Below are 21,567 nucleotides of genomic sequence, written 5' to 3' on the forward strand. Positions count from 1 at the left end.
AGCAGCTCCTTATTTACTGGAAGCAGTCTTAGGGGATGGCTATCAAAAGGAAATCTGTATGTAGTACCCAAATGTCCTCCCTTTCAATTAAAAAAGTCCAACTATACTGCTTTACAGAATAGTTCTTCCTGGACATCTACTGAATCTGGTGAAATAAGATAAACTCTCAACCATCTCATAAAGGGTAACTTTATAAATTACCAAGCTATTATAAAATGTGAATATGCTCTGTATATCTTTCAGGAAAGACCATGCCAGTATGATAAGGATCCTCTGAGATGGGAAAGACAGCCTTAATGCAAAGCAATCAACAACTATACCATCAGAAAAGAAAGGGAGTGTGCGTATATATATATATATATATATATATATATATATATATATATATATATGTTTAGGGGTTATTATTTCCAAAGAAAACAATGAATTTAAAATTATATATTTATACATATTCAAGTCATCTCCACCTCCACGTCTTGTGTTAGTGAACCTACCTGTGTATATTATCCTGGCCAGAAGGGACTGCACCTACATTGGCTACATTTACAACCTTCTGAAAGATCACAGAGGGAGTGAAATTCTGTGGTGCAGCAATGATTACAGCAGAAGTTTCATTCATTCCTGTTAGCATTCCTGTAAAAGCAAAAGAAGGCTCCCTTTTATTAATTTCTTTCTGAAAATTACATTTACCGAATTTTAAGCTCATGGCCAAAATTTTAACTTTTTTTCAACAAAAGAAACCCATTTTAGGATGTAATTTACAAGATAATTATAAAACCAAAACAAAATGCAATCGTTTAGAAGTTTTTTTAAAATCCTCATTGTATAGGAAAATGTGTAAAAATTCAGTAAAAAATCACTCAATAAATCTAATTTTAAGTATGATAGGATAAAAACAGAACCACAAATATGAAATATCAATTTCAGTCTCTTTAAAGTATACTCAATCTGGGGTTTATGTAAACTAGTAAGCTTTTACTTCTTAATAATATATAAATGTATTTCCTATATTTTTCTATTGCTATTTTTTTCTGTTCATCCAAAGATCTCTCATTGCCAAATGCTGCTTGAGAACACATCAAAGTAATTCCAGTATAACTAGCAGCAATACCTGGTAAATGGCCTCAGTATGACAGATCGAAGTTATCTCAACAGTGACTGGAAGTCACTGAAAATGCACAAGTATTTAGGCTATACTTAGAGATAAAAGTACTTGTCTAGTGAATGGAAAGTGTTTTGCTGACAAAAACACTAATTGAAACTCCTGAAGCAAAAACTTTGAAAATGAAGGAAAAAATGAGAATGAAAACTCTTAAATCCCAGGGACATTTCAAATAATATTTAGGAAAGAAATTAAGTTAAGCAAAAGCATGAAAAAAACCATACACAGTTAATGCAAGACATGCCATTAATATCCAGACCTCCTGTAAAAATGTTCAGTGAACAAATTCAACAACATACCAAACACTTGGAACAAATACTGAAATTTAGTGCCCGGGTTAAAAAACAAATTAATTACAACAAATGCCATCTATTTGGATCTGTGATATAAGTCATAGACATCTAATGGTATCTATTAGAACCAATAACTCTTTGAGATATTTGATATGTGCACAGTAGTTTACAAAATTGATGAAAATAGTAAAAATCTGATTTCATGTTTTCAAAAGACCCTGCACCTTCAGGCATATATATTTAATTTAGTTATTTATTGCAAATGAAACCTAAACTTTAAAAGAATCCCTACGATTAACAGTATGAAAACACTAAAGCCTAACATTGTGAAAAGACTTTTGCAGTCAGTTAGAAAACAGAACTATCTAGCTTCTAACAACAAGCATTTTTTACTAACCACTTTCAAACTCTGGGAACACTATGTTCTGTCTTAGACCGTTTAACTTCAATATTAGGCAAAAGCTTTAAAAACTATACAAACAGTCAAACACTGCTTTTAAGTAAAGCACAGTGGCTGACATAACACTGCTGAGAGATGTGTGTACTCATTTAGGATTTAAACCTTCTCCATTAAGCTCTATTGAAGAGCAACTGCTGAATAAATGAATGCAACTATGTTTATGTTAAAAGCCTGTTTCCCGCAGCATGTAATTAAAGGAAATGTTGTACAAAGCCAGTACTTTTGTCAAGCTCCTGTAAATGGAAAGATGGATAGCACTCAGAGAAGTGAATGCATTGCTTCATATTTAACCTTAACACTCTTGTCATTAATGGTTTGTCTAACTTGTTCTATAAAAGACAAGGTACTGCTCCATTGAAGTAAAATTAAAAAAATCAACTAAACCATGCTTTTCAGAACAGAAGATTCATTATCGTCAGCTAATGTATTGGCATAAAGCAAAGTAACATCCTATCAAGTAAGGCACACATTCAATCTGCCTTCCCACCCCCCTTTATTTTTAACTCATGCTGTTTTATTGTTATAGGCAATTTGTACCACTCAGCATGACAGTGTAAACTGAATCAAGATTAATTTACATGCAAAAGAACACTTAGCAGAGCAGCATGGTAAGCAAATGTATTGTCTCGATTGCTGAGGTGGAAAAAGAACCTGGAAAGAAAAAAAGGTGCTCTAATTAAGGGGCATCAAATATGATTGCTTATGGTAGTTAAGGGCCAGAAAATAGTAAATGTCTGACCATTTAAAGAATTAGCATCTTGCTAGCTAGGAACTCATAAGATGGATGCATAAATCATAATAAAATTAAGTAAACATTTTAGGTTTCTTAAACCAGAGATTTTTCTAAATGAAAATATATCAGGTATTCTCAAATTAACAGCAAAGAAAAATAAGCAAAGGTTTCATTAAAAGTTTCTCCTAAAAAATAATACTTTAAAACACTGTAGAGCCTGTTCATATATAATAAAGGTAAAATCACTGGGAAAATATTTTAAAACTGTGAGGCTAAATAATTTGTGGCTTTATTAGAATCTATCTAAATTTTGGTGAAGGCAGTAGATAGCACTTACTTTAGGCTAATCAGCTGTAATTAACTGCTAAAAGGCAAACCAAATAACATAAAAAAATAAAATTCAGAAAAATTTTTAAGTTTTAGATTTGTAATTTAATTCACAAGAAGAAAATGAATAAAAATTCAAAAAAAATTCTAAGTTTTACATTTGCAATTTAATTCACAAGAAGAAAATGAATAAGAGGAGGTATCTCAGAATATGTACTCGGCTTAGGCCTCTTGAAATTAAAACTGCGTGAAGAAACCAAATTAAATATTTTTAAGTAAAAAATAGATCCCATATTATTTTCTTATTGAAAGCATCTCACAGCTAGATCATTAACTAATTCTGAAATGCTTGAAATTCATGGCAATGAATAAATCATGCTTCTGATGGAGGCTTATATACATAACCGTCAATACGTAGAATAATCTAATCTTTCATTTACCACTTTGACTACCAATCTTATGATATATATATAAAAAATGTTTAGCCATGAAACCCTAAACACAACAACTGAGAAAAAGTGATAGATCATGTTGCATATTAGAAATAAAACTTTCGTTTTAAAAAATATTAATCTAAAATGTAATACTCTGTTAGAACCACTTTTATTTAATACTGTACACTTTTCAGTTATGTATATCTTTAGAATAAAAATAGAACCATATTCCCCATGTTCCTCATTTATAATTTTTTCAGTTAAATTTAATTAACACATTTAACGTACTTCTTGAGTTTTAAAATGTGTCATATGAAATAAGATATTAATTATGTAAATCCACTTTATTCAAGGTAGAAAAATCGGTTAAAGCTGGTGTAACACACACACACACACACACACACACACACACACACACACCCCTTAAATTTACTTGCATTTTACCTTCCAGAATTTTGCATTGATAAAATCTGAGGAAACGGATTTTTATTCTGATTTAGGCTTTTCCGTTAGTGAGAGATTTCTAGGTATCTTTTGTGGAAATAAGCTAAGCTCTTACTAGAGCAGTATAACAAATACATGTGTAAAGTTGAGGATTGAGACCTCTATTACCAAACCTGCTGAAATCTATAACTAAAAAGATGCTATTGAAAAGACTCTTTAAACCTGTGCTAAATTTGCCAGCATCAAGTTCCACATCAAAGAATGAATTCAGGAAGACAGAAAGAATGATACAGAAATGCCAAGAGACTTGCAAGGATTTACAAATACTTCATATAAACAAATTTTCAAATAGCTTTATTCAGAGTAGCCTTTCTGCACTATTAAACATAGCAAACAGCTGCCAGATTTATTCAGACAAATAATCAACAACCATAGAAGTAAAATGGCAGAAGAAAAAGGAATTTTGGCAACAGCTCCACAGAGGACCACAGCTATTCTCCAAGTGCACCTCTCTCGTGCACTTATGGTTCTGTATGGCTAGTCAGCGAAAAATCCCTCAGTCACAGCAGAGCACAAAAAATTTGATCGAAATATTAAGTATTCTAACCAAAAGCTGAGGGAGTGAAAGGGTATATAATAATCTGCTGCTTCAGATATACTTTAGCTGCACTTTTCAAAAAAAGAATATCCCCTTAACAATAAATGTGCCAAAGCCTTATTCAGTCACCGTGTGCCACTCACCTTGGTTTGCTGAGCAGATGTAAAGCAGAGAGGCAGGCTTTAGCCAGCAAAGGGTAAGAATAGCAAATATAAGAATCAATTCAATTTGTCAAGAGAAAAATAAAATCATAAAGATAATTTTCCTCTATAGCAATAATCAACTTTCCAAGAAATGCAAATCCAAAGAAAGATTTCATCGTTCTTTTTTATCGCTTAAATAATGTCCAGCAAAAATATTACTACTAATTGATGGCCTTGTATGAGATTTTCTTTTTGACGTTGTGAATTGCAAAGGCTTAGAGTAAAAACAGTATCTTCAGCACAATAGCAGAGTGCCAGGAAGCATGCCCCTCTTCTTAGGTGTAGGTATTTGTGTGTGCCTAGAACGTTCTGGAAGTTTGATGGGTATGATTTACTACCTCAAAATGAAGGGATCTTTGATAACACCCTCCACAGGAAAAAATGGCTTAGATTCACATAAAGTTGTAAAAACTGCTGACTATAGCATTTAAATATGCCTTAATTTTAAAAACGTTATCGTTAATTAAACACATAAAATCAGACAGTTATCTCCCCTTATTCACACACGAAAAAAAACCACCTCGTTTTTATTAGAAGGTATGTTTGACTCTGGGCGAACTACAGATATTAATACTTGCATTTTGCTGAAAATATTTTCTTTTTAAGTACTTATTTTAAAAACGTTTCAGTTCTAATAGGTTCTGACAACACAGCATTTCTTTAATATAGAATTAGGTCAAAAGAAACTAGAAGTATTTTAATGCCATAATTAGGAGTTTATTTTGAAGGATAAGGTAGTCTAATGTGTGCAGGGACAAATACATTAGTAAGACATAAAAAAACAGTTCCATAGTGAAAAAATACACAAACATAACAATTATAGTGGTAGGACATCGGTAAAGTCCCCAACTCCTGGCACTTTGAATAATACAAAACCCATTAGTATATCATCAGGTTGACAAGCAACAACTCTCAGCATTGAAAAGGTGATTAAGAATTAATGCATCATTTAAAGATATATTAATCAATTTTCAAGTATGCCAGGAATATAGACAAACATCTGTTTTTAAGGTTGTAAGTACAAAGCATTAACAAAAATTGGAAGATTGTGCACTAATATCTGTTAATGGCTATGTACATATGAAAATTTATTTTAGAGACTGTACAGGAATGAGCACATATTATTTGGTATGTAAATTTCTAGTAAGTTGTGGACATCTCTCACCTTGCTCTTTCTTAAAATCCTTCTCTGACATGGCCACAGGTAAAAGCAGTTCTCCAACAGGTGGTTGAATATTAACACTGAAGCAATCATCCTTGGTACTGAAGAAAAACAAAGCTGACTGAATGCTTCATAAATAAACATTCTTAATACTAAGTAGTTAAATCAATGCAATGAAAGCCTATGCTAGCATATACAGAATAAGACCTTTTTGGTTTAAGCATCACAGCTAAAAAGGTTTAAACATTTTCCCAAACAACATTACTTGCAGAAAAATACATCTGTTATCTCAATCAAGATTTTTTAAAAAACAAAACTACATAGGTATAGTAAATTATCCCATTTGAAAAAGAACTTTAAAAAATTGCAGTAATTGTATATAACCACTACCACCAAGAGAAACACTTCATGCAGTTTATAGAGAAGTAATATTTTATCTCTAGTTTGCATACATCTTAAAGTATAGAAGACGAAATGCTTTAGTCTGAAACAGTTAAGATCTCGTTTTAAAAATACTAGTTTTAAATAAAGAAGAAAATAGAGTGACCATATTGTGTTTAGATAGGTGCTAATAAAGTAATATCTCATCTGCAAACTTGCTTTCCTAAAAAAAAAAAAAAAAGCCCTTATTTGCTAGTAGTGCTATTTATTGACATTATTGACCAACGTGGTAAAAGTTATTACTTCAAATGACAGGACATGAAGAATTTAAGAAAGCCAATCTTGTTTGTTCTAATATCAGATAGAAAAACAATAAGTGCATTTACCTATGTCTCATGATATTATGATCAATAAAAATTACTAAAATTGTCTAAAAATTTTTTTAAAGTTAAGATGTTTAGCGGTAGGTTGATGAGTGTATCCTAAATGACAGTAGTGTGTTTGGCGGCAAATAAGCAGAAAATCCAATTAACAGTTTTTTGAGAAAAAGGCATTGATCATTTATAGTACAAGAAGTCTTAGAGTTACCAGTCACAGGCTCATTCAGGGGCTTAAAAAACCCTTTAGAGGCCCAGATTCCTCTAGCTTTCCCTCTGCCATCCTTACTATGTTGGCTTTCATCCTCATTGTTGCCACATGGCTGCTGTATCTCCAGGTACCAGTTTACATTCCATTGAAGGAAGGGTGGTGACGACAGAGTGTTGAGTAACTATGTCAACCAAATCTGTTCCTTTTTATTACAAAAGCAAAAACTTTCAGGAAGTCCCATAGAGGGACTTCTACCTTCATGTTAGAACTGGATCCCATAGCCTGTGAGATGGTAGCTAGAGAAACAGGGATTGTGGATAAGAAATACTAAACATTAGGTTAAGAAACACTTGAATTTATTCATGTTTGGGTAGAGACAAATGACATAATATAAAAAAAGAACATAAAATCCACTTTTATTTTATGCTATTATGTATTGTATTCTTGTAAGTGGCCTTATTTTTTTCCATAGGTGGACTGTTGAAGGCAAACCAATAAATCCAATTTATTTATCAATTCAATAAGCACTTATTGAATACAAACTTGATCCTATGTAGTGTGTGAATATCTGGGGATTTAAAGCCAAGTGAGATTGGCCCTTGAAGCTCACAAGTCTAGCGGGAGGGAAAGAAATTGCACTTATAATGGAATGGCAGGCACTACCTTAGATATGTGGAAAGCATTCTGCAGGAGTGAAGACTAAGTTTACTTCCAAGAGGAGAAAGAGGGCATTCTAGGCCTGCACTTTGGGAATGATGAGCAGCCTAATATGTCAACAGAAGAGGCTGGGGGAACATTGCAGAGTATCATATATAGTATGACCATTCATCCCAGTCCTCCCAGGAATAGTCTCAGTTTATGGCTGTTGTTGTGGAATCCTGTCCAGCTGGTGCCTCCTTTCACTCTCTAAAGTGTCCTGATATGTGTGATAAAGCATATGGTTACTTTACTCATATAACTAAGACAAAGGTGTTTCAGTGTTTCTTGAAGCAATGGGAAACTACTAGAGATTTTTGGCATAGGAAGGTAAATGGTCCCATTTATGTTTTAGAAACTTCAGTGGCAGTATGTAAGGTGGAGTAAGGGAGAAACTAAAGGCAGGTACATCAGTTAGGAGTCTAAATTAATAGCCTAGGCAGGGTTTTGATTTTTTAAAGCATTTACTGTGTGTTTTTTACTTTAATAAAGCCTAAAAAGGATCTTAAGAGATAGCTTCTGCTATTTCAAATTTACTGATAAGAAAACTGAAAAGAAGTTGAACAATATGCCCAAGGTCACACAGCTAGTAACACAGCACTGGGATTTGAACCCAGGTGGATCTAACTTCGAAGTCCACATTTATTCCACTATAATATACAGCCTCCCCAGGGTGGGTAGCACTGGGCAAGGGGAAGATGGAATATTTTATGGATATTCTAGAATAGAAGGGACACACCTGGTGATGAATGGAGGGAAGAAACTTCACACCTTCTAATGTGAACAACTGGGTGAATGACAATGTGCTGAAGGAGTTTAGGGACTTAAAGAAAAAGATTTGGCTTTAGCCACATTATATTTTGAGTACTGAGTTACCCAGGAAGAGATATTCAGCAGATAATTGGAAATACAAATCAAGAATCTGGAGAGAGACTAGCTGGGCATAGTGACAGGTGCTTATAGTCCTAGCTACTTGGGAGGGTGTGCTGGGAGGATTGCTTAAGCCCAGGAGTTTGAGACTACAGTGAACTATGATCACACTACTGCACTCCAGCCTAGGTGATAGAGTGAGACCCCATCAAGAAAAGAAAGAAAAGAAAAAAGAAAGGGAATCAGGAGAGAGGACAGGGCAGTACGTAAGAGTCTGGAAGCAGTAAGAATGGTGTAAATGGTGTAGGGAAGAGCTGAAGCCTTATGAGTAGATAAAAATCATATAGGAAAAGAGGATACCACAAAAAGGAGAAAGTGCAAATCTGGGGAAGGCCTGTATTTAAGTAAAAAAAGAGCAACTTGCAGAAGAGACTGGAGGAAGAGTGGTCAGGAAAAAAGACGTGTGCCAAATATTGCAGGGAGGCAGAATAAGATGAGGGATAAAAAGAAGTATAACTGTTAATCTTAGCAAGGCCATTCAGATTGCAGGAAGACTACACAATGCAGTGAGTTGAAGGGTGAAGGGAAGACTGGCAATGGAAGAAGGAACAGAAAGCAGAAGCTTCCTGAGAATGAAGAAGCAAAGGAATAACACCTAAAGAAACCTGAGCATGTTTAGAGGCTGAGGGGAAAGAGCCAGTAAGGAAGAAGAAACAAAGAAATAACTGGTAGAGCAAGGTCTTAGGAGAGGTAAAAGAGGTTGGGATGAAGAGCACAAGAACTAGGTGAGTGGGTTAGCCCTAGAAAGGAGTAGGATACTTCTTTGGAAACAGCCGAAAAGGAGTGCTTAAGAGAGAAAGGATTGAGGGTAGGCTACTCGAAGAATGAGACCAAACCTGATGGAGGGGAAGACTCAGTCACATTAAGAGAAATATGTAAACACTGGTGAAGGACTAGAAGAAGATGTATGTGTACATACATGGAATACATATATTGCAAATGAACTCAGTATAAGATTTAAAATTTCAGCTTCAAGTCACTGTATACAAAGTTCTCCAAAGTCAGAGGCACAAGACAATCCAATGAGGTATAGGCAAAAACCCTACTAATTATATTTATTTTTTCTCATTCCTTTTAAGGTTCTGTTTTTCTGGGAGACAGGGTCTCAGCTCTGTCACCCAGGCTGGAGTGCAGTGGTGTGATGACAGCTCATTGCAGCCTCGACCTCCTGGGCTCAAGTGATGCTCCTGTCTCAGCCTCCCAAATAGCTGGGACTATAGGCACATGCCACCATGCCTAGCTAATTTAATTTTTTTTTTTTTTTTTTGAGACAGAGTCTCACTCTGTCGCCCAGGCTGGAGTGCAGTTCTGCAATCTCAGCTCACTGCAACCTCCACCTCTTGGGTCCAAGCAATTCTCCTGCCTCAGCCTCCCTAGTAGCTGGGATTACAGGTGTCTGCCACCTTACCTGGCTAATTTTTGTATTTTAGTAGAGACGGGGTTTCACCATGTTGGCCAGGCTAGTCTCGAACTCCTGACCTCAAGCAATCTACCCGCCTTGGCCTCCTAAAGTGCTGGGATTACAGGCGTGAGTCATTGTGCCTGGCCTTTTTTTTTTTTTTGTAAAGACAGAGTCTTACTATGTTGCCCAGGCTGATCTTGAACTCCTGGGCTCAAGTAATCCTCCTGCCTTGGCCTCCCAAAGTTGTGGGATTATAGGCATGAGCCACTGTGCCTGGCCTCTATTTTTGTATGTTTTAGTAAAAATACATGTCAGCACAGTGAGAAATATACACATATACATACATATACATACACATATATAATTACAAATAAACTTCTACAGAGTACATACTCAAAGTATTTTTACTAATAGAGGTAAACAATTTCAAAAGTTAGGGGACCACTGAGTTACATCATTATGTACAACACTTTTGAATTACTTGTTTATTCTTTTTAATAGAAACTCTTCTTCCCAACACTCCTCGATTAAAAGTGGCTTGACAGCAATGATGCCAAGGGAGAAGGGTGGGGTGTTCAGAGAGAGAAGAGGCAGGAGATCTGCCTTCTAAGGCATCTATGAATGTCTAGCTGTTTGCAGGGGGTGGGGAAAGCGATCCTGAAATGTCCCTCCTAGCAACAAGCAAGGCGTTAGAGAGCCCAGCTGAAACATATTTTTTGGCCTCTCTTGTAGCTAAGAGTGATCAAGTGACCCAGTTATGACCAATGAATTATAAACAGAACTTCAGTAGGGATTTCTGAGAAAGTTTTGCTTTTCTGACATAAACCTGGCCCCTTTCTCCATGTCATTTCTTTCCTTTTTTCCGTCTGGAATGCAGATGGAAGCCTGGAGGTGGAGCAGCCATCTTGTGATCACGAAGTTGACCAGCATTTGCTAACAAAATTAGCACATGAAACAAAAAGGTGGAAGACCTTACTGTCCTGAAGACACTGGGAAGCTACTGCACCAGCTCTGAACAGCCAACCCCTGCAGTTCTTGTTCTAGGAGGATAATAAATCCTTATTTGGTCATGCCATTGCAGTTGGGTTTCTGTTACACACAACCAAATACAAAATCCAATATAACCAGTACATAACTCACTTTGTAAGCCAGTCTCATCTTGTAAGCAAGGTGTGGCTTATAATAGAACTAAGATGGAACATTTCCTCTTTATTGGGGGGAAAATTTACTTTCATTTACATGAGTGTTCTAGGATGTCCTCCAGTTTATACGCATCTCCTTTTCTACCATTTTGCCTTCTTTTTGATTTATTTCTCTCTCCATGTAGCTTTTCTTTTCCTTTTTTCTTCACAATCCCTTTGATTAAACAGGGGAGAGACAGATTATCTCCATTTCTACACATAACTGCCTCAACATGGATAGGGAATGTGAAAATGACTGATGATAGATGTAAATTTATCAGAATTAACAGTCACCAGATCAATGAAGCACTATTATTAGAGTAGCTTTAAATAGCCTAGCTACATAAGACCAGATGGTATAAAATTTAATGTAAGGCAAGATTCTACTTGGTACACATTTAACTGTAGCATATATTCTTGTAGTACATGTAACCTCAGTTCACGGATTCCTTTATAGGATCCAAACTGGTAAAGTTTGTAGGTAAGAGAAACGGGCGAGCAGCCTATTCTGAGACTCAAGTTTCTCATCTATGAATGAGTGACATTTACCTTGCAGGCTAGTTTTAACTATTAAAGGAAATAAAATGAAATAATGCACAGGAGGTACTCAAAACCTACATATGTAATAGGGATATATCATTATTTCATTATTCCCCCACTGATTATCATTTCCAATTTTTCTCCATTATAAACAATGCTTATACTTGGCTAGATCTATTTCCGTACAAGCACAAATACTTCTCTAGGCTTGATACCCTAAAAGTGAAATTGCTGAGTTGAAAAGTACGGATATTTTACAGATATTGCCAATTTAAGGTCCCACAAACAGCATACAAGAGGACATGTTTTTCTCTGCCTTCCTGGTCAATACCAGATACAAAAGTTATTCTAAAACTTTGCCTATCTGATGGGTGAAATGTTTTAATTTTTATTTCCCTAAATATTAGTGATGTTGAACATCTTTTTCAAATGCAAGTTGGCCACTTGCATTTATTTTCTTGTAAATTGCCTATTCTTAGGCTTTTCCTTACCTTTCTACTGGATTCCTTTTTCATTGATTGTGAGAGTTGCATGTCCTGGTTTTTAAACTTTTTTCTGCCAAATAAGCTGCACTGCTTTCTCATATCTTGTTTATGGTGTCTACTTTTTCTTTACTTGTACAGAAGTTTTAAATTTTTAATAGAAGAACCTGTTAGTTATTTTCTTTTATATCTTTCTGAGTACTGTGTCTTGCTTAAGACTTTTGTCCTCAGAGTATGAAAATATTTATCTATATTTAAATACTTTATAGTTTTTTATAATTAAATAATAAATTCACGTGGAACTTGTTTTGGTATAATTTGTGGGAGGAAGCTACCTTTATTTTTTCCATTTATTTTTTCCTTTATTTTACACCATTTACTGAATGGTCCATTCTTTCCCCACGGATTTGAAATGTCACCTTTATGACATACAAAATTTCTACATTTCTAAATTCTCTGGTTTCATTGGTTCTTGTGCCAATATCAATTATACAGAATAAAAATATTCTTGTGGCTTTAAGGAATATTTTTAAATTATTATAGAGAAAGACTTTTTTCACTAAAAATGTTGACTTTTCTTGTGCATTTTATTTTCCAGCTGAATTTTAGAAGTTTGTCAAGTTTCTTGAAAAAGTCGACTGGCATTTAGCCTAGAATCCCATTGAATTTGAAGATTCATTTGAGGTGCAATACTGTCTCCCACTGAAAAACACAGTATATTTATTTTTTTATTTTGCTTATATTTCTTTATATTTAATTATATCTTCCTTTATGCCCTTTAGGAAAGTTCCAGGTTTTTTTCTCTCTACATAAGTATTTGTACCACCTTTCTAAACTCATTAGTTTAAATAATAGATTTTCTGTTGATTCCAACTTTATGGGTTAATAATTATGTTGAATAGGCCAGGTACAGTGGCTCAGGCCTGTAATCCCAGCACTTTGGGAGGCCGAGGTGGGCGGATCACCTGAGGTCAGGAGTTCAAGACCAGCCTGGCCAACATGGTGAAACCCCATCTCTACTAAATATACAAAAATTAGCTGGGCCTGGTGGTGCGTGCCTGTAATCCCAGCTACTCGGGAAGCTAAGGAAGGAGAGTCGCTTGAACCCAGGAGGCGGAGGTTGCAGTGAGCCGAGATCGCACCACTGCATTCCAGCCTGGCAACAGAGTAAGACTCCGTCTCAAAAAAAAAAAAAAAAAAATTATGTTGAATAAAAATTATAATTTTGGCTGGGCGCTGTGGCTCACGCCTGTAATGGGATTACAGCACTTTGGGAGGCTGAGGTGGGCAGATCACAAGGTCAGGAGTTTGAGACTAGCCTGGCCAATATGGTGAAACCCTGTCTCTACTGAAAATACTACAATTAGTCGGGCATGGTGGCGTGTGCCTGTAGTCCTAGCTACTCGGGAGGCTGAGGCAGGAGAATCCCTTGAACCCAGGAGGCGGAGGTTGCAGTGAGCCGAGATTGCCTGGGCAACAGAGCGAGACCCCGTCTCAAAAAAAAAAAAAATTATAATTTTGTCTCTTCTTTTCCAGGATTTATACTGCAAATGGCGTTTACTTGCCTTTCTGTATTGGCTGGAACTTCCATTATAATGTGGAATATAGTGTGGCGAGCAGACATACTTGTTTTGCTTTTCTGACTTGAAAGAGATTGTTTCTGATATTTCATGTGACTATGGATAACCTGTACGGGCCAGAAGTCATTTGAATTTATAACTACAACTGATGTCCATCTTCATAGGTTATCCTTTTGGGCTTTAAAATCAGAGTGATGCTAGACTTACAGAATGACATGGCATGATTTCCTTTTCTTTCGTTCTAGAAAAATTCTCTTTTTTAAGGTTGTGATACAATTTAATCGTTTTTATTCCTAATTTATATTTTTCTAGGAAACAATTTCACCTAACTACTCCAATTTACTGGTGTAGAACTGTATAGTATTATTTTGTAACTTAAAAGATCTCTGTGCTTTGTCATCTTTCTCCTCTCTAATCTTTCTTAGTTGTCTTTTTTCTTTAATCATATTATCCCATAGTTTTCCTTTTTTTTTTGTACATCCTATATGTGCTTTTAAAAAATGAGTATTTTCTTTACACAGGAAACAAGGAATTCTATGTAAACATATATATCTTAGATCAAGCTTCTTAATTAAATCATTAAACCTGTATGTATCTATACCTATTTATCCTTACTCTCTGATTTATCCATTTCTGATGTGCATGTTAAAATATACCATGATTATGGCTTTGACAATTTCTCCTAGTATTTGTATTATTTTCTGCTTTATAAATTACAAAAGTGCATGGTTTAATGGTTTGTAACAATTGTATTTTCTTGGAGGATTACAATGAACACAAAATATTTATTACTTTTTACCTAAAATACTTCTTAATTTTTCTGGTTTTAGCACATCTATCTGATAAATGCATACACACACACACGCGCACACACACACACACACACACACACACACACACACACTTCATCTGTCTAATCTCAGCTTTTCTGGCCATTCTCTCTTAGGGAGGTTTCTCATAAATAGCATATGTTAAATTTTGTTTTTTACCTGTTTAATAAAAGTAGGATTTAATTCTCTGACGTGAATTGTGAAAACTAGTATGTGTGGTGTGCATGGCCTCTGTAGCCATCTTTTTTTGTTTTATATTTGCCATGCTTTTCCCTCTTCCTCTTGGGTAAACTGACCAAGTTTTAAACATTTATTTTAAATTATTATTTTTTTTTTGAATAGAGACAAGTTCTTGCTATGCTGGCCAGACTGGTCTTGAACTCCTGGCCTTGAGGGATCCTCCCACCTTGGCCTTCCAAAGAGCTGGGATGACAGGTATAAGCCACCACATGCAGCCCTGATCAGGTTTTAATTACTCCCTTTCTTCCTACCTTTAGCTGTTTAGAAGTTATAATACATCACATTTCTATTATTTTAGTGGTTATCTTTAATATTTTAAACCATATTTAAAATTATTTTTGCCATCAATCAATTCTCTTCTCAAACATAACAAGAACCCTAGTATACCATCACTCCTCTTTGCACTTGTCTCTGTTTGGATTTTGGTTCCAATTTATTGTTAATATTTATTTTTCACATGTTAACAATTATTTTTATACGTTGATAAATTTCATAGGTAGAATTCTTTGCTCACTACTGTTTTATTAATTCTATGTTTTTCTCTGTCTCAGATTTTTTTTTTTTTTGAGATAAGGTCTCACTATGTTACCCAAGCTGGAAAGCAGCGGCTATTCACAGGTGCAATCATCGCGCACTGTAGCCTCTAATTCCTGGGCTCAAGCTATCCTCCCGCCTCAGCCTCCTGAGTAGCTGGGACTACAGGCATGCATCACCATGCCTGGTTCTGTCTCAGATTTAAGAAAATATTCTATTACAGTATATCTTTGAGTAATCCTCTCAGAAAGGATGTGCAGTTGGTAAACTGATTGATAGAATCCTTCGCTGAAAAACGACTATTTGGTATCTTCAAAATTTTAAAGGTCATTTCCTTTACCTTCTGGCTTCCAGAACTGATAAGAGTACTGATGTGACTGATGTGAAATTTGATTCCATTCTCTTTCTTGTCCATTCTTAGGTAAGCTGCTTTTTTCTCTGCTTTGGAAGATAATAGGATATTCTTCCCCTTATCAAAAATTCACCAGGATGTGGTCTTTTTCATAGTTTTTCACATTCACCCTGTTTGGCCCTCTTAATCTGAAGGCTTGTGTGTTTCTTTTGTTGGGGCACATGTTCATTCATTCATTCATTACGGGCAGGGATACACTCTGTTGCCTAGGCTGGAGTGTAGTGGTGCGATCATAGCTCACTGGAGCCTTGAACTCCTGGGTTCCAGTGATCCTCCCACTTCAGTCTCCCAAGTGGCTAGGATGACAAGTGTGTGCCACCATACCTGGCTAACCCTTTTTGATTTTTGGTAGAGACAAGGTCTTGCTATGTTATCCAGGCTGGTCTTGAAACTCCTGGGCTCAAACAATTCTCCCGCTTTGGCCTCCCAACGTGCTAGGATTATGGATGTAAGCCACCACATCCAGCAGAAAATGTTCCTCTATAATTTATTTTCTAAATTATTTCTTCCCTTCATTGTCTTTTCTTTCCTGCCAGAGCTCCTATGAGATGAACTGATCCTTCTAACTTTCCTTATTTTCTGTCTCTGCCTTTTTGCTTTGTATTCTAGTTGATTTCCTTGACCCTTTCTTCCAGAACGCTCAATCAGTATTCAGCTGTGTCCATTCCATTATTCACCTACTGAGTTAGCAACTATCATTACTATGGGTCTCCTCTCCCCTGGGTGGGCTGACTAAAGTTTTATTTTTTATAAGTGGACGAGATACTAACCGGTTATGTGGACATGATGTTGGAGGCAGGCAGGCAGGAAATGGCCTTTCCTTCCCACCAGCAAACGTAACACTGGCTTTACCCTAGTGGTGAGGATCTGAGAATATTTTGGATACTCTCTTGGATAAAACTATATTTCATCTCGTCTCTGACCATCCTTGCTTCCTTCACACAAACTCAAACCCTGCTCTGTTCTTGTAGGTCCCCACATCCACACCAAAACGTCTTTCCCAGGCAAGTGGCTCATTCTCTTTACAGTCTTATTCTTAAGTCTCAAATTAAATGTGTATGTTGCCTGCTGTCAGGGGTAAGATTGGGGAACTAAGGGGCTGGAAGGAGTTAATTCCCTGATGACTGTCTTAAGACCCCTACTCACTTTGTGCTTGATGTTCTGCCAGATTGGTTCTTACCATTATGGTAGTTTTCTCCCACGAGTGTTTTACCCTGTGATTTTTATTTTCTCTGTTATTGTTTATCTGCTCCTGTTTGTTTTCTGTCAATAACGCCTCACAATTTCTGGTCAGCTAATGGCATTCGTTCTTATATTTTTAGTGTTCATTCACTATTAAAGAATGTATTTTCTTTTTAATGGATCTTTGGACAAAAACATGTGCTCAGTTCTCTAACTAGCACTAAGCTGTGTGACTTCCCATACCGGTTAATGCATGCATGCCTGGGGGGGATGAGGATCTGTTTATGTACTGCACTAACTTTTAGACAGATATATTTATGTATATTGTGCACATATTTGATCTCAATAAATTTAATCAAGAACTTAATTTGATGACCATTTAAAATCCAAAGCAAAAAAGAGGCAAAGATGCTTATCAAATATGCACATAACTACATAGCCTAATATAACAGTTCTGTCTATATCTATTTATCCATAGATACAATTATAATGATATAGAATTAATCCAGAAGCTAAAGCAGGATCATTTTACTCTCATTCTTTTTATTCTAACAAATAAAAGAGTATCTGACAGGCTTTTGGTCCATGTTCTCAGCATTTCTGAAGGCTCCTTATCAAATATGCTGTTATTACCCATAATTTTATGTATCGATTTGTATAATGTATTTCAAGGAAAAAATTCAATATCAGCCATTCTTGTTTCTTGTTTTCTTTTTATTGAACTACCAAGACTAATACAGCACATCACTAAGCAAAAAGTGCTATTTACTATGCAAAAGGCACAGTCAGTGATTGGCATCTAAGACCAATTGATCTACCCATTACCACTATCTCCCTACCCCCACAAGCACTACTATGAAGCTATTGATTTAAACACTGTCGATCGGTTTCCATTTTCTGATTTTGGGCAGGCCAATTAAGAAAGTGAGTAATTGTGATTACACTGCTTCAGGATCAATTACATTTGATGCAAGACAAAGTGCTCTTTTTGGAACACACACACAAAATTTTTGATCTAGCATGCTGTTGTGCTTAACAAAATCTAAAATAAATAATTTATGTCTTTATAACAGCAAAACATACTAATGTAAATGCTTTTAATAGCCAAGGACATTTTCTATGTGAAATACATGAATTATTTTCCTAAAGTTAGTTTGAAAGAAATTTAGAAAAATATTATTCACATACACTCCTTGGCATAAGACAAAAATCAAATACTACCTGCATATATATCCAACCTTAAAGGGACTTAGTTAATTATGAAAGACAAAATGCAAATCCTGTTCAAGAGACTATAAAGGAAATCTTTGTAATTAAAATTTGGAAAAAAAATCAATTACATAGGAATCAAAAGGTTCTTTATATAAATTGATAAGAAAAAGGAATCTTTTTTAGTTCTTAATTTTGGTCTAACTTGGTACATGAGCTTTGTCATTGGGTTCACATTGTCCAAATCATTAAAATGAATATACCTCTGGTGTTAGAGGCAAATCTATTTAGAGTGATGTTACCCATAGCCTGTTGTTCAGTAATATTGATCTGTGTTGTTTGTCTAATAGAAAAATAATAAACAATTACTAGGCAATGTTGAGAAGAGTAATCAGTTTTTATATATCACTAATATAGCAGACCTCCCAAAACATAAAGGTGATGATCTGCATAAAATCAATGTGTTATGCTACATTGCTTATATTTATCATTGGAGGTTCTCGGCAATAAAAGGTATAACATTAGGCCAGAATTACTGGTAAACTGAAAAGGTATATGAAAATGAAAAGTTCACTATGTTTAATCTATACATTTATTTTAAAATGTCTATTTCTAAAACTTCAAGACTTTTAAATCATAACAAATTCTGTTCTAAGCTAGCTAAAATGTAGATAAAATGTCTCAATTCTTTTTAGAATAAAAACAAAGAAACTTCAACTCAAAATAGCCAATTGGGCCTTATATCAGAAAAAGAAAAGAATTCAAAGATAATTCTCAATGATGCATGAATACAGCTTTGTACTAATTTGCTAATAGCCTCTGAATTTCACGAGAAATGTATAAAGCATTGTAGAAAAACATTAACAACAAAATCCAATCCTAAAAAAGCTCTTCTGAATAGCATTCAGCTATGAAACCTTTGCCAACTGCATAAACGTTCTCTTTCGACTTTTATCAAAGCAGTTTGTAAATCGATGTAAAAAGGAAAAAAAATGTGTGAGTTTTAGGTACTGATGGCATCAATAATATTCCACTTAAGAATCTCAAGATAACATGTATGTATATCTCAAAAGATATCTTCTCTGAGCTATTTAATAATATTATTAATGTTTTTAATTTCTCCTGGATTTTCCTCATGAATTTTCTCATAAATTTTCTAAAACTGGAGTGATAAGCTAAAAATTACTTAGTAGTAGCTTCTTTCTTTAACCAACAAACCATGGATTTCAATCACATATAGCAGGTTGTAATGGCTAGGTGTGTAATGAATGCTAAAAATACACATACTGCACACAATTTGTACAACTATTCCAAGGCAGTCTAAACATTATCAAAGCAAAACATATTTGTTTAAATGTTTTGTCTTTCACACACACACAAAAGCTGTTGAAAGCTTAGTTTTTGACCTGCTATCCTTTACAGGTTATATAAAAAATAGAAGAACAATTGAACTTACCACAACTGGAAACTGGCAGTCTGAGTAGAATCACAAAAGTCAATACCCATTGAAACTGTAATGGATCCCTCAGGCTCAAGAGAGTCTAGGAAATAAGATAATTTAGACATGAAAACACAGAGGATGTGAAAAAGAGGCAAACTAAACACTGAAAATTTAGGTAATGTTTGTAGCTTGGTTGAAACTGTGAAATTTAATGATGGCTTAAAAATGTCAAACTAAGAATATTAAAGCAAATTACGAAGTAACCTAACTATTCTGTTTCAAGGTCTTCTTTTTCACAAATTAATTCTGCACATACACCAATGAACACATTATACCCATTTCTTTCAGAAATACGTATCTTCCTGAGAAATTTCATGTTTTCTAATATTATCTCTATAGGTACTGAAAATGAGAAGGAAATAAATGTGTTCTTGTTTCGCATACCTGTAATGGACTTTGGGAGTTCATAAGAGGTTACGTACTTAAACTATGGCACGTTTATTCTAGATATAAAAAGTAAATTTTAAACAATGTTCCAAATTTTCAATGAAAAAAATCTTAATTAAAAAATGTAAATAAAGTTGGAAGAAGAAATTAAGATGCACTCAGAAATTAATTAAGAGATCTCACATTGAAACCAAAACGTTAAGTCTAATTGCATTAAATACTCAAAAAAGATTTGTGGCAGATTAGATTATCTTGATAAAACAAAAAATAAAATGACATTTGATAGAATTTCAGAAATTTGGAATTTCTGAAGCTTCATCTATCAACTAACCAAGTATAGGAAATAACTATACCAATATACAATACAGTATTTTTTTTTTCAGTTAACAATGACAAAACTTAAGTCAAACAGGAACAAAATTTTATTCTGCTTATGATTTGAAAGTTTAGCTATACCTTAGAATAATTGAGGGGATCTTAAATAAATATGTATATATTTGTTTATATATAGAAACTGTCCATTTCTGATTTCTACTTTGCTCAAAGTATTCTGCATAATTGCAGCTATACCATGCAATCACTTTATATTTAGCTTTATCTATTCTCTATACATCCTATCACACATAGTTATATTTTAGCAAGCACACTTCTAATTCAACAGAGTGTGACTATTCTAGGGCTTCTTGGTAGGTATGATTTGCCATTGAATGCTAACCACGAGAGAGATGATGGTACAGTCAGGATAAAATAATAATTCAATAAGCTTCATTTATTATTATGTTTATATCTCATAGGCTCCATGAGGAGTAGGCATTACAAGAGAGTATTTGTTCAATGCTGATTTTAAAATGCTATTTGTTAGGCAAAGGAAGTATGTTAAAAATAAAAAAAGTAATAATTAAAATGCTACTTGCTCAGTGGTATGTATGTTAGTTACTTTGCTGATTCTAGTTTGAATTTCATTTGTTTACAAACCTAACATTTACCAGGATGCCACTCAAATACCAGAAGACTTGCTCCCTAAATCTCTAGCAAATAGGCTTTACTGTAGGGTAAATAACTATAATGATACCTACATTTTTTTTCATTTCTCATAAAGCTATGTGCTGTCAACAGTTTAGAGCTTTGTCAGTCACACGCTGCTCAAGGCTATTCTTGAGTGAATTCTTAATGCCTTCTGTGCCATAACTATTTTGGGGTTTGGTCTTGTTTTTATCTGACACATTAGTAGCAAATTCCATCACCTCCAAAACTTGATGGCTTTCATGATTTAGATCTCCTTTCATCATGTATCTTTGCATGTCATTTGACAAACTGACAGCTCTCAAGACGCCTTGTTGATAGCACTCTTTGACACTGTTTGATACTGTCTTCAGTCTTAAGATAATTAACTGTGAGCTTAGTGCCATACTAATTCTGGGGGACAGTCCATGATCAACGGCATGTTTTATTATATGGATGCTTCAGGAGAAAAATGATCAGCATAAAATTATTCAAATAATGGATTTTTATAATACTTGGAGACGACTAAACTGGGAAAGCTTACCCAATTAGGTGTCTCTGTTTGGATACCATTTCTAGATTTGCTCCTATATATTCAAGATGGCTATGTAGAAGTGACTGAAAAACACTGGCTCTGTTACGCCACACCATTAATATCAACACATGAAATCATA

General features: G+C 34.8%; 1 protein-coding gene across 1 annotated transcript in view; it reads right to left on the bottom strand.

Annotated features, from left to right (window-relative positions):
* AP3B1 (adaptor related protein complex 3 subunit beta 1) overlaps positions 1 to 21,567 on the bottom strand; it is a 289,899-nt gene that overhangs the window by 12,640 nt on the left and 255,692 nt on the right. The window contains exons 24-26 of the mRNA XM_054487813.2: positions 19,460 to 19,544; positions 5,820 to 5,917; positions 495 to 633 (exon numbers count right to left, since the gene is read on the bottom strand). Coding sequence (XP_054343788.1) covers positions 495 to 633; positions 5,820 to 5,917; positions 19,460 to 19,544 — 322 coding nt within the window. The remainder of the gene's footprint in view (positions 1 to 494; positions 634 to 5,819; positions 5,918 to 19,459; positions 19,545 to 21,567) is intronic.

Source organism: Pongo pygmaeus, chromosome 4 (assembly GCF_028885625.2).
Source record: "Pongo pygmaeus isolate AG05252 chromosome 4, NHGRI_mPonPyg2-v2.0_pri, whole genome shotgun sequence".
Classification (NCBI taxonomy): Eukaryota; Metazoa; Chordata; class Mammalia; order Primates; family Hominidae; genus Pongo; species Pongo pygmaeus.